Source organism: Geotrypetes seraphini, chromosome 2 (genome assembly GCF_902459505.1).
Source record: "Geotrypetes seraphini chromosome 2, aGeoSer1.1, whole genome shotgun sequence".
NCBI lineage: Eukaryota > Metazoa > Chordata > Amphibia > Gymnophiona > Dermophiidae > Geotrypetes > Geotrypetes seraphini.
The window spans coordinates 523251327-523265534 of NC_047085.1; the positions used below are offsets into that span (position 1 = coordinate 523251327).

The 14208-nt window shown below is 51.0% G+C and overlaps 1 protein-coding gene across 2 annotated transcripts in view; it reads left to right on the forward strand.

Moving 5' to 3' along the window:
* Positions 1-4147: 4147 nt before the first annotated feature.
* LOC117354742 (oocyte zinc finger protein XlCOF6-like) overlaps positions 4148-14208 on the forward strand; it is a 37264-nt gene continuing 27203 nt past the window's right edge. Inside the window, exons 1-2 of one of the 2 annotated variants that reach the window (XM_033932687.1) lie at positions 4148-4397; positions 12252-12378. In XM_033932687.1, the coding sequence (XP_033788578.1) occupies positions 12252-12378 (127 nt within the window). In that variant the 5' untranslated portion in view covers positions 4148-4397. The remainder of the gene's footprint in view (positions 4398-12251; positions 12379-14208) is intronic. The other variant, XM_033932686.1, reaches the window with a different exon arrangement.

The following is a 14208-nucleotide window of genomic DNA, read 5'->3' on the forward strand; positions in this document are numbered from 1 at the left end:
ACATCAGAGAGTGCGCCAAAGCTGACACTGTAAGTAAGTTAGTGGCTACTCAAGCCAAAGATAAAAAAGGTACAGGAGAAGGGGGTGGAGAAGAGGAGGGTTACTGGCGCCCCAAGGAAGATGACACCCGGGGCAGACTGCCCTCCTCACTACACCACTGCCTGTGACATCACTTCCTGTGGCCCACGCCTAGGAAGTGACATCAGAGGAAGAGCCAAGCAATATACATTATTGAGACAAGCTAAGCAACAAACGGGGGATATTTCTCGCATATTACTCAACAAAGAACATAGATTTATATTTAAATGGCAGACATTGACCCCTCTGGGACATAATTTAGATTTTGATTGGTTTCAGCTGTAGGGTTTCCTTTTTGCTATTTTTGATGTCAGTCTGCAGGGCTCCCCTTAGTTAGGATAAGGTATGCGCATGCATTGGTTTCATTCTTGCTTACGCCGTTGGCTTCTTTTAATTGCTGCTTTGGCCTTTCCCTCCTTTTTTCCCCTTGTTGTGGTTTGGTAGCGCTGTAGTGGGTTCCTCCCCTTTTTTAGAATGCGCCTGCTGCTTGTTCGTGGGACTCGCGATAACTGATGACATCCATTCAGGAAGAGGGTCGGGCAAGGCTGGAGCACAAAAAGATCGTGAGATTGGAGGAGGCAGCCGGCAACTATCCAGTGAGGGAGGGATTTAAGGGGGATTTAAAAAGGTACGGGGAGGGAGGGATGATTTAAAAAGGTACAGCTACTCTAGTAACACCGCGGCTAATAAAATGGGGCGGCTTATCTAACATTTTTAAACCATAAATCAGCATTTACGGCAGCCTATCAAGTGGGGCAGCTTATCTTTTGGGAAATACGGTAATTGTTAGAAAGACATCTGCTTTGTAACATGAAATAAGTTATTTGGTAATATGATGGGTCTTTTTTGTATAAATCTTTTTATTATAAGTTAAGAAATTAGTAAAACTTTTGCTTTTTCATAAATGTATCTTGGTAAAATGACTGAATAGGAAGAAGTTTTATTGCTTTACATAGAAACATGACGGCAGATAAAGGCCAAATTGCCCATCCAGTCTGCCCATCCGCAGTATCCATTATCTCTCTCTCCGAGAGACCCTACGTGCCTATCCCAGGCCCTCTTGAATTCAGACACAGTCTCTGTCTCCACCACCTCTTCCGGGAGAATGTTCCACGCATCTACCACCCTTTCTGTAAAAAAATATTTCCTCAGATTCCTCATGATCATTTACATTACGTAGGTATTTAAACATCTCTATTATATCTCCCCTCTCCCACCTTTCGTCCAAAGTATACAGATTGAGATCTTTCAGTCTATCCCCATACGCCTTATGATGAAGACCACATACCATTTTAGTAGCCTTCCTCTGGACCGACTCCATCCTTTTTATATCTTTTTGAAGAATTGTATACAATATTCTAAATGAGGTCTCACCAGAGTCTTCAACCAACCTCACTATACTCATGTCACCCCTCTCCTTAAGTCACTTCATTGGCTTCCTATTGATCACCCTCTGTCTTCTCCCCACCTTAAACCCCCTCTCTCCTCTCTCCCCTGCCTATCTTCTCCCTAAATTTCAATATAGTCCTCTCCTAGTCCTTACACTGACAAACTGTATCTAAACTCATAGAACTGTTCTTAAACTAAACTACTTATATGTAAAGTCTACTCTTAATTTGCTTATTCTCCCTTTATTTAAATTACATCACATTCTTATAGTCCAAACATTTAAACCTGTTGTACTTCTTATATGTCAAATTACTCTCCATTGTGTATGTTCACTTGTAGACCGTTCTGAGCTACTGGGAGGACGGGATAAAAATCTAAATAAATAAAATAAAAATAAAATAAAATAAATAAAATATTGGCCATCGCATATGGCTCAAGATCTTATTGCTAACCTACAAGTGTTTTCATTCTGCTGCCCCTCAATATCTCTCTCTTCTCTCTCCTTATACACCTCCCAGAGAACTCCATTCCTCAAATAAGCTACTCTTAGCTGTACCCTTTTCCTCCACTTCTATGCCTTAGAACGTAAAAACATTCCGGATCAGATCCTGGGCCCATCAAGTCCGGTGATCCACACACGCGGAGGCCCCACCAGATGTACCCTGGCATAGTTTTAGTCCCCATATCACTGTATGCTTCTCAAGGGAGATGTGCATCTAATTTACCCTTACCCGTATCACTCTATGCCACTCTTAAGGAGATGTGCATCTAGTTTACCCTTAAATCCTAGAACAGTGGATTCTGCAATTACTTCCTCTGGGAGAGCATTCCAGGTGTCCACCACTCGCTGCGTGAAACAGAACTTCCTGATATTCATCCTGGACCTGTCCCCCCTCAGCTTCCGTCTATGTCCTCTTGTCTGTGTCACATTGGACATTGTAAAAAACTGCTTTCCCTTGAATTGATGGTGGTAAGTATATTGTACAGAATATCAGGGGGACATAACTAATATGGCCCCCATAACCCATATATTTATTAGATACACTTTTAGTTAGGGCTCTGAAAGACACTAATATTATAGCTGAATAATAGAAATCCTTCACACACAGCAAAGTATAAACAACAGAATTCGCAGAGTCCATATTTTTCCTTCCTAGAGCAAAATATTATGGTGTAATGTCTGAAACTAGCTCAGTAGATTTCAGACCTCCTCTTCACCAAATCAAATAGATTTTTTTTTTTTTTTAACAAAGCTCTATCTAATAATGGGTATTGTATTATTGCAGGGGATTTCCTTGATACAGCCCGTTTGGGGCGAAACGTAGCTCTATGTCGGAGTGCCTACCCCCACCCGCGTAGATGAAGATGAGTATTTGTATTTATACTAATTTATTTAAAATATTTTAAAAAGTATTTAAAAAGTATTAGAGGCCATTGACAACTATGGGTGCCAATAGTCTGTATGATCTAAAAGTTTAGTGGCATACAGATGGTACCGCTGAGGTCTGTTAGCCTAAGAACTCTGAAGTTGTTTAATGCTTGGAGCCATAACATAGCAGGTCCCTGCAAATCAGCTAAACGTCACGCTGATGATGTTTAGCAAAGGAAAGAGTTTCGGGAAAACATATTGTCTCTTCCAGTAGTTGTTCAGACAGGTTAATGAGAATAATATGTCTGTGCATGAGAACATACGGCCTCTTTTTCAAAACTGCGCTAACGGCCCCGAAGCCCATAGAGATTTAAAGGGCTTCGGGGCTGTTGCCGTGTGGCTTTGTAAAAGAGGCCGGTAGTTTTCTTCCACTTACATAGTTAGGGCAAATATTGATAAGCTGGGAGTTATAGATAATCATCTGTAAACGAGATATTTGCAATAGATAGCAGTGATGAGACAATAGCATGTGATGAATTAAGTCATTGTTAATAAGGAATGAAGTAACCAATAGAATATTGCAATTTGTAAATGGATTGTAATTGGACGATGCACCAACTATGTATGTTTAATAATGAATTAATTAATGCTGTCAATAAAATAGCCAGTCACCTGTCTCATTATTTTGGGGATGCAGAAACGCTTCTCAAAGCTTTGACTACCTAAACTTTTGTGTGGATTTCTTTCTCTGATCTTTCCAGAAATAGACTAAAGAACTGAGGAGGCAGGTAGATAGCCTGAGTAGATGGTTAGTTCAACCAGAGTTTGTCCGTCAAGCCCCTTCCCTTGTTTAAAAGCAGACTGAAAACCCACCTTTTGGTTCAAGCCAATTCCCAAAGAAAAGCAGGACTACAAGTCCCAGCATGCACCAGGCAAACTCTGATCTGCACATGTGGATCCAGTTGGCAGCCTCAGGTCTGGCAAATCTGAGCCCACCTATTACAACCCCATGCACGTTTCATTGTCTCTTATACTTGTTTAAAACAGCCCCAGCCTTCCCTTTTCATAAAACAAATCTATAAAGGCAAAAAGAATCTGCAGCCATTCTGACCCTGACTCCGCCCCCTTCCATTGATTGGTTAATAGGACCTTTGTGAGAAATGACAGACCAAAAAGCAACCGGTCTAAAACCGATTGGTCACAAGACTCCCGAGGGCGGGAAAGGAAGGCACTCCTTGCTTTCTGATTGGATAAAATGCTCCTGCATGAGAGAGAAGTGGGTAGGACGCTACAAACGTTAGTCAACAACGGAAGGTCTCGAGAATGAGTCAGAGAGCAGAAGCAAAGGGGCGGAGCTTCAGCTCTTCCTGCACTGATTGGTCAGATTCCTAGGAGAGACGAGGACGACAATTGCACTGGATTCTTAGCTGCTTTTTCCTCCATTTTGTTCTCTCCCTTCATTAAGAGACTCTGATTTCCAAAGACAACCCCAGCAGCCCTTACAGAGAGGGAAGCAGGGCTGGAACCAGTGCTGGGCAGGACAGGAGGAAGAGGCCAGAAGGTAGGACAGAGACTGGCAGGAGGGAAGAAGGAAGAACAAGGAGGGAGCCTCACCCTGCTCCCTCTACCCCCCCAGGAACTGCTCCCTCCAACCCCAGGCTCTTCATTCTCACCCTGCCCCCTCCCCTCCCCAGGCACTGCTCCCTCCACTCCCCAGGCTCTTCATCCTCACCCTGCCCCCTCCCATCCCCAGGTACTGCTCCCTCCCCTCCCCAGGCTCTTCATTCTCACCCTGCCCCCTCCCATCCCCAGGCACTGCTCCCTCCCCTCTCCAGGCTCTTCATTCTCACCCTGCCCCCTCCCATCCCCAGGCACTGCTCCCTCCCCTCCCCAGGCTCTTCATTCTCACCCTGCCCCCTCCCCTCCCCAGGCACTGCTCCCTCCCCACCCCAGGCTCTTCATTCTCACCCTGCCCCCTCCCATCCCCAGGCACTGCTCCCTCCCCTCCCCAGGCTCTTCTTTCTCACCCTGCTCCCTCCCATCCCCAGGCACTGCTCCCTCCCCTCCCCTCCCCAGGCTCTTCTTTCTCACCCTGCCCCCTCCCATCCCCAGGCACTGCTCCCTCCCCTCCCCAGGCTCTTCATTCTCACCCTGCCCCCTCCCATCCCCAGGCACTGTTCCCTCCCCTGCCCAGGTTCTTCATTCTCACCCTGCCCCCTCCCATCCCCAGGCACTGCTCCCTCCCCTCCCCAGGCTCTTCATTCTCACCCTGCCCCCTCCCATCCCCAGGCACTTCATTCTCACCCTGCTCCCTCCCCTCCCCAGGCTCTTCTTCCTCACTCTGCTCCCTCCACTCCCCAAGCTCTTCATTCTCACCCTGCCCCCTCCCCTCGCCAGGCACTGCTCCCTCCACTCCCCAGGCTCTTCTTCCTCACCCTGTTCCCTCCCCTCCCCAGTCTCTTCATCCTCAACCTGCTCCCTCCCCTCCCCAGGCTCTTCATTCTCACCCTGCCCCCTCCCATCCCCAGGCACTGCTCCCTCCCTTCCCCAGGCTCTTCTTTCTCACCCTGCCCCCTCCCATCCCCAGGCACTGCTCCCTCCCCTCTCCAGGCTCTTCATTCTCACCCTGCCCCCTCCCATCCCCAGGCACTGCTCCCTCCCCTCCCCAGGCTCTTCATTCTCACCCTGCCCCCTCCCATCCCCAGGCACTGCTCCCTCCCCACCCCAGGCTCTTCATTCTCACCCTGCCCCCTCCCATCCCCAGGCACTGCTCCCTCCCCTCCCCAGGCTCTTCTTTCTCACCCTGCTCCCTCCCATCCCCAGGTACTGCTCCCTCCCCTCCCCTCCCCAGGCTCTTCTTTCTCACCCTGCCCCCTCCCATCCCCAGGCACTGCTCCCTCCCCTCCCCAGGCTCTTCATTCTCACCCTGCCCCCTCCCATCCCCAGGCACTGTTCCCTCCCCTGCCCAGGTTCTTCATTCTCACCCTGCCCCCTCCCATCCCCAGGCACTGCTCCCTCCCCTCCCCAGGCTCTTCATTCTCACCCTGCCCCCTCCCATCCCCAGGCACTTCATTCTCACCCTGCTCCCTCCCCTCCCCAGGCTCTTCTTCCTCACTCTGCTCCCTCCACTCCCCAAGCTCTTCATTCTCACCCTGCCCCCTCCCCTCCCCAGGCACTGCTCCCTCCCCTCCCCAGGCTCTTCTTCCTCACCCTGTTCCCTCCCCTCCCCAGTCTCTTCATCCTCAACCTGCTCCCTCCCCTCCCCAGGCTCTTCATTCTCACCCTGCCCCCTCCCATCCCCAGGCACTGCTCCCTCCCTTCCCCAGGCTCTTCTTTCTCACCCTGCCCCCTCCCATCCCCAGGCACTGTTCCCTCCCCTCCCCAGGCTCTTCTTTCTCACCCTGCCCCCTCCCATCCCCAGGCACTGCTCCCTCCCCTCCCTAGGTCTTCATTCTCACCCTGCCCCCTCCCATCCCCAGGCACTGCTCCCTCCCCTCCCCAGGCTCTTCATTCTCACCCTGCCCCCCTCCCATCCCCAGGCACTGCTCCCTCCCCTCCCCAGGCTCTTCTTTCTCACCCTGCTCCCTCCCATCCCCAGGTACTGCTCCCTCCCCTCCCCTCCCCTCCCCAGGCTCTTCTTTCTCACCCTGCCCCCACCCATCCCCAGGCACTGCTCCCTCCCCTCCCCAGGCTCTTCATTCTCACCCTGCCCCCTCCCATCCCCAGGCACTGCTCCCTCCCCTCCCCAGGCTCTTCATTCTCACCCTGCCCCCTCCCATCCCCAGGCACTGCTCCCTCCCCTCCCCAGGCTCTTCATTCTCACCCTGCCCCCTCCCATCCCCAGGCACTGCTCCCTCCCCTACCCAGGCTCTTCTTTCTCACCCTGCCCCCTCCCATCCCCAGGCACTGCTCCCTCCCCTCCCCAGGCTCTTCATTCTCACCCTGCCCCCTCCCATCCCCAGGCACTGCTCCCTCCCCTCCCCAGGCTCTCCATTCTCACCCTGCCCCCTCCCATCCCCAGGCACTGCTCCCTCCCCTCCCCAGGCTCTTCATTCTCACCCTGCACCCTCCCATCCCCAGGCACTGCTCCCTCCCCTCCCCAGGCTCTCCATTCTCACCCTGCCCCCTCCCATCCCCAGGCACTGCTCCCTCCCCTCCCCAGGCTCTTCTTTCTCACCCTACCCCCTCCCATCCCCAGGCACTGCTCCCTCCCCTCCCCAGGCTCTTCATTCTCACCCTGCCCCCTCCCATCCCCAGGCACTGCTCCCTCCCCTCCCCAGGCTCTTCATTCTCACCCTGCCCGCTCCCATCCCCAGGCACTGCTCCCTCCCCTCCCCAGGCTCTTCATTCTCACCCTGCCCCCTCCCATCCCCAGACTCTTCATTCTCACCCTGCACCCTCCCATCCCCAGGCACTGCTCCCTCCCCTCCCCAGACTCTTCATTCTCACCCTGCCCCCTCTCATCCCCAGGCACTTCATTCCCACCCTGCTCCCTCCCCTCCCCAGGCTCTTCTTCCTCACTCTGCTCCCTCCACTCCCCAAGCTCTTCATTCTCACCCTGCCCCCTCCCCTCCACAGGCACTGCTCCCTCCACTCCCCAGGCTCTTCTTCCTCACCCTGTTCCCTCCCCTCCCCAGTCTCTTCATCCTCAACCTGCTCCCTTCCCTCCCCAGGCTCTTCTTCCTCACCCTGCTCCCTCCACTCCCCAAGCTCTTCATTCTCACCCTGACCCCTCCCCTCCCCAGGCACTGCTCCCTCCACTCCCCAGGCTCTTCTTCCTCACCCTGCTCCCTCCACTCTCCAGGCTCTGCTCACTCCACTCCCAGGCACTGCTCCCTCCACTCCCCAGGTTCTTCATCCTCACCATGCTCTCTCCCCTCCCCAGGCTCTTCTTCCTCACCCTGCTCCCTCCACCCCCCCCCCCCCCCCGTAGGCACTGCTCCCTCCTCTCCTCAGGCTCTTAATCCTCACCCTGCTAGCTCCACTTCCCAGGCTCTTAATCCTCACCCTGCTCTCTCCACCTCCCAGGCACTGCTCCCTCCACCCCCCAGTCACTGCTCCCTCCACCCCCCAGGCACTGCTCCCTCCACTCCCCAGGCTCTTCTTCCTCATTCTCCTCCTGCTTCACGATAATCTCACTTTCTTCTTCCTGGCACTGCTTCCTCCACTTTTCAGGCTCTTCCTCATTCTCCTCCTGCTTTAGGACAATCTCACTTTCTTCTTCCTGGCACTGCTCCCTCCACTCCCCTGGCACTGCTTCCTCCACGCTACAGGCACTGTCCTCTGCACTCCACAGGCACTGCTCCCTCCACTCCCCAGGCTCTGCTTCCTCATTCTTCTTTTGCTTTATAACAATCTCACTTTCTGCTACCTGGCACTGCTCCCTCCACTCCCCAGGCTCTTCTTCCTCATTCTACTCCTGCTTTAGGACAATCTAACTTTCTGCTTCCTGGCACTGCTCCCTCACTCCCCAGGCACTGCTCCCTCCAATCCCCAGGCACTGCTCCCTCAACTCCCCAGGCAATGCTCCCTCTACTCCACTGGCTTTTCTTCCTTATTCTCCTCCTGCTTTATGACAATCTCACTTTCTGCTTCCTGGCACTGCCCCCTCCACTCCCCTGGCACTGCCTCCTCCACTCCCCAGGCACTGCTCCCTCCACTCCCCAGGCTCTTCTTCCTCATTCTCCTCCTGCTTTAAGACAATCTCACTTTCTTCTTCCTGGCACTGTTCCCTCCACTCCTCAGGCTCTTCTTCCTCACCCTGCTCCCTCCACTCCCAAAACTCTTCATTCTCACCCTGCCCCCTCCCTCCCCAGGCACTGTCCCTCCACTCCCCAGGATCTTCTTACTCACCCTGCTCCCTCCACTCCCAGGCACTGCTCTCTCCACTCCCCAGGCTCTTCATCCTCGCCCTGCTCCCTCTCCTCCCCAGGCTCTTCATCCTCAACCTGATCCCTCCCCTCCCCAGGCTCATCTTCCTTACCCTGCTCCTTCCACTCCCCAAGATCTTCATTCTCACCCTGCCCCCTCCCTCCCAAGTCACTCTGCTACCTGGCACTGCTTCCTCCACTCCCCAGGCTCTTCTTCCTCATTCTACTCCTTCTTTAAGATAATCTCACTTTCTGCTTTCTGGCACTGCTCCCTCCACTCCCCAGGCTCTTCTTCCTCATTCTCTTGCTTTACGACAATCTCACTTTCTGCTTCCTGGCATTGCTCCATCCACTCTTCAGGCTCTTCTTCCTCATTCTACTCCTGCTTTAGGACAATCTAACTTTCTGCATCCTGGCACTGCTCCCTCCACTCTCGAGGCATTGCTCCCTCCACTCCCCAGGCAATGCTCCCTACACTCCTCAGGCACTGCTCCCTCCACTCCCCAGGCTCTGCACTCTCCCCTCCCAAAGCACTGCTCCCTCCCCAGGCACTACTCCCTTCCCTCCCCAGGCACTGCTCCTTCCACTCCCCAGGCTCTTCTTCCTCACCCTACTCCCTCCACTCCCCAGGCTCTTCATCCTCACCCTGCTCTCTCCACCCCAAGGCATTGCTCCCTCCACCCCCCCTGGCACTGCTCCCTCCACTCTCCAGGCTCTTCTTCCTCATTCTCCTCCTGCTTTAGCACAATCTAACTTTCTTCTTCCTGGCACTGCTCCCTCCACTCCCCAGGCAATGCTCCCTCCACTCCCCAGGCTTTTCTTCCTTATTCTCCTCCTGCTTTATGACAATCTCACTTTCTACTTCTTGGCACTGCCCCCTCCACTCCCCTGGAACTGCCCCCTCCACTCCCCAAGCTCTGCTCCCTCATTCTTCTCTTGCTTTACAACAATCTCACTTTCTGCTACCTGGCACTGCTCCCTCCACTCCCCTGGCTCTTCTTCCTCATTCTCCTCCTGCTTTAGGACAATCTCACTTTCTGCTTCCTGACACTGTTCCCTCCACTCCCCAGGCTCTTCTTCCTCATTCTCTTGCTGCTTTAGGATAATCTCACTTTCTGCTTTCTGGCACTGCTCCATCCACTCCCCAGGCTCTTCTTCCTTATTCTCCTCCTGCTTTAGGACAATCTCACTATCTGCTCCCCAAGCAATGCTCCCTCCACTCCCCAGGCTCTGCTCCCTCCAGTCCCCAGGCTCTTTTTCCTTATTCTCCTCCTGCTTTAGGACAATCTCACTTTCTGCTTCCTGGCACTGCTCCATCCACTCGCCAGGCTCTTCTTCCTCATTCTCCTCCTACTTTAGCACAATCTCTCTTTCTGTCCTGGCACTGCTCTCTCCATTCCTCAGGCTCTTCTTCCTCATTCTCCTCCTGCTTTAGGATACTTTCTGCTTCCTGGCACTGCTCCATCCACTCTCAGGCACTGCTCCCTCCACTCCCTAGGCAATGCTCCCTCCACTCCCCAGGCTCTTCTTCCTCATTCTCCTCCTGCTTTAGGACAATCTCACTTTCTGCTTCCTGGCACTGCTCTCTCCACTCCCCAGGCTCATCTTCCTCATTCTCTTCCTGCTTTAGGACAATCTCAATTTCTACTTCCTGACACTGCTCCCTCCACTCCCCAGGCTCTTCTTGCTCATTCTCTTTCTGCTTTAGGACAATCTCACTTTTCACTCCCCAGGCTCTTCTTCCTTATTCTCCTCCTGCTTTAGGACAATCTCACTTTCTGCTTCCTGGCACTGCTCCCTCCACTCCCCAGGTTCTTCTTCCTCATTCTCCTCCTGCTTTAGGACAATCTTACTTTCTGCTTCCTGGCACTGTTCCCTTCACTCCCCAGGCTCTTCTTCCTCATTCTCCTCCTGCTTTAGGACAATCTTACTTTCTGCTTCCTGGCACTGCTCCCTCCACTCCCCAGGTTCTTCTTCCTCATTCTCCTGGTTTAGGACAATCTCACTTTCTGCTTCCTGGCACTGCTTACTCCGCTACCCAGGCTCTGCACTCTCCCCTCCCAAAGCACTGCTCCCTCCCCAGGCACTACTCCCTTCCACTCCCCAGGCTCTTCTTCCTCACCCTACTCCCTCCACTCCCCAGGCTCTTCATCCTCACCCTGCTCTCTCCACCCCCAGGCATTGCTCCCTCCACCCCCCCTGGCACTGCTCCCTCCACTCTCCAGGCTCTTCTTCCTCATTCTCCTCCTGCTTTAGCACAATCTAACTTTCTTCTTCCTGGCACTGCTCCCTCCACTCCCCAGGCAATGCTCCCTCCACTTCCCAGGCTCTTCTTCCTCATTCTCCTCCTGGTTTAGAACAATCTCACTTTCTGCTTCCTGGCACTGCTCCCTCCACTCCCCAGGCTCATCTTTCTGATTCTCTTCCTGCTTTAGGACAATCTCAATTTCTACTTCCTGGCACTGCTCCCTCCACTCCCCAGGCTCTTCTTGCTCATTCTCTTTCTGCTTTAGGACAATCTCACTTTTCACTCCCCAGGCTCATCTTTCTCATTCTCTTCCTGCTTTAGGACAATCTCAATTTCTGCTTCCTGGCACTGCTCCCTCCACTCCCCAGGTTCTTCTTCCTCATTCTCTTCCTGCTTTAGGACAATCTCACTTTCTGCTTCCTGGCACTGCTCCCTCCACTCCCCAGGCTCTTCTTCCTCATTCTCTTCCTGCTTTAGGACAATCTCACTTTCTGCTTCCTGGCACTGCTCCCTCCACTCCCCAGGTTCTTCTTCCTCATTCTCCTCCTGCTTTAGGACAATCTTACTTTCTGCTTCCTGGCACTGTTCCCTTCACTCCCCAGTCTCTTCTTCCTCATTCTCCTCCTGCTTTAGGACAATCTTACTTTCTGCTTCCTGGCACTGCTCCCTTAACTCCCCAGGTTCTTCTTCCTCATTCTCCTGCTTTAGGACAATCTCACTTTCTGCTTCCTGGCACTGCTTACTCCGCTACCCAGGCTCTGCACTCTCCCCTCCCCAAGCACTGCTCCCTCCCCAGGCACTACTCCCTTCCACTCCCCAGGCTCTTCTTCCTCACCCTACTCCCTCCACTCCCCAGGCTCTTCATCCTCACCCTGCTCTCTCCACCCCCAGGCATTGCTCCCTCCACCCCCCCTGGCACTGCTCCCTCCACTCTCCAGGCTCTTCTTCCTCATTCTCCTCCTGCTTTAGCACAATCTAACTTTCTTCTTCCTGGCACTCCTCCCTCCACTCCCCAGGCTCTTCTTTCTCATTCTCCTCCTGCTTTAGGACAATCTCACTTTCTGCTTCCTGGCACTGCTCCATCCACTCCCCAGGTTCTTCTTCCTCATTCTCCTTCTGCTTTAGGACAATCTCACTTTCTGCTTCCTGGCACTGCTTCATCCACTCCCCAGGCTCTTCTTCCTCATTCTCTTCCTGATTTAGGAAGCTCTCTTCAAGAGCCGAGACTTTAGATCTGATCTAAAATATTCTCAGTGTTTCTCCGTGGGCTTGATTTTGTTTCTGGTTTGTCTTTCAGATGCGGGTGACATTTGATGACATCTCTATCTCTTTCTCCCAAGAGGAGTGGGAATATTTAGATGAAGGGCAGAAGGAGCTGTACCAGGAGGTAATGAAGGAGAATTATGAAACTGTGATGTTTGTTGGTAAGTAGTATTTCTTTTATTTATTTATCCCATCCTCCCAGCAGCACCCAGAGCGGGTTAGAGAATAAAATTCATAAAAATCAGACAAACGACAAATAAGTCAAATTCAAAAACTACACCAGAAATATTAGTCTATTATGTTTTTTTCCATATAATCTTATGAAATCCCAATAGACCTTTTAAATCGAGGGAATTCTATTCTATAGCCATTGAAAAGGAGTAGGTCCCAATTCCTGCCCCATACTTTCTCTGTCTCTGTCATTTGGAAGTTAGAGGCAAGAGAAAATCTCCAAAACATGTCCAATTTATTATAAGCTTTACATCTCTTTTATATCATTCTAAATGAATCAGTGTTGTCATCATGTGTCAGCATGTGACGTAAATGCAAACCATATATGGTCACAGGTCACATGAAACTAAAGAAATCAGCATTTTTTCTATCTCAAGACTGGAGTCCAAAAGGTCAGAAGAGCCTTGGCCAGCAAAGCCTTTTCTGTTTGCACATACGACTTATAAAAACAATTGAAGTCACTTCACAACAAGATAACACACACATCTTATCAAACATAGATGTCCTTGCACCATCTCAGCAAGAGAAGGCAAACAGAGCCTGAATTTACAGCTTCAAACACTGTCTATGGAAAACTACCAAGGTACATGATACATGTCCCTTCAGCCATACCAAGTAATAAGAATAAGCTTGAGACCAAAGTGGCAACTGTCCAGACCGGTATAGCCATAGATAATCTTACAGATGGGACATACCAAAGCAGTACCCATCATGGGTGGGATCCCCGAAGAACCAACACCAGAACACGCTCACCGAACACCGACACGCCTTAACGTCCACACGGTAGTGCCTGACAAAAGAATGGAAGGAAGACCAAACCGCAGCCTTACAAATATCCACTGGAGGCACCAACGAAGACTCAGCCCAGTAAGCCGCCTGACCCCGAGTGAAATGAGCGCTGAGTAAATCCAGAAGAGGCTTCTTCTGAAGAAGGTATGTGGAAGCAATAGTCTCCTTAATCCAGCGTTCAATGGTAGCCTTGGAAGCGTCATCCCTCTTACGAGGACTCTCTTGAATGACAAAAAGATTTTCAGATTTCCTGATCTCCTGAGTTCTCTGCAGATAAAAGCGAAGGACCCGACAAACATCCAACTTGGGCAAATGTTTCTGATCTGAAGATCCCCCCCTGACTACCCAACATAGGGATTGCCTGATTGACATGAAAAGGAGAAACTACCATGGGCAGAAAGGAAGGAACAGGCCGCAACACGACCCATTCCCTAGAAATCTCCAGGAAGGGAGACCTACAAGAGAGAGCCTGCAGCTCAGAAACACGCCTAGCAGAAGTTTTTGGGTTTTTTTTTTAAATTCTTTATTCATTTTCAATCTTACATCAAGTGTACAAACATTAAAACAATACGGTTAAACACATCACTTGACAATCTTTCTATTTTATCTTATAATATATCATTCCCTCTCTTATTTATGAATAATAAAATATAAAGCCCCCCCTTCCTAACATTAGACGGTGTATATTTCAATTATTCTTTTTCCTTATATGATAATTGAAAGAATGGGGGATGGGTGGGTTATGATAATTTAATATATATGTGCATAATTTAATTGATTAATATACATAGGAATTATATTATTCATGTATAGTTATGAGATGGGGGTGGGATATAAATCTTTTAGGTATATATTGTTATGGAATTATCAAGTGAGAATGTAATATGTTGTGTTCATATTTTAATGTACACTTGATGTATAAGTTAAAATGGATAAAGGTTTGAAAAGAAAATGGTATTTACTCATTACAA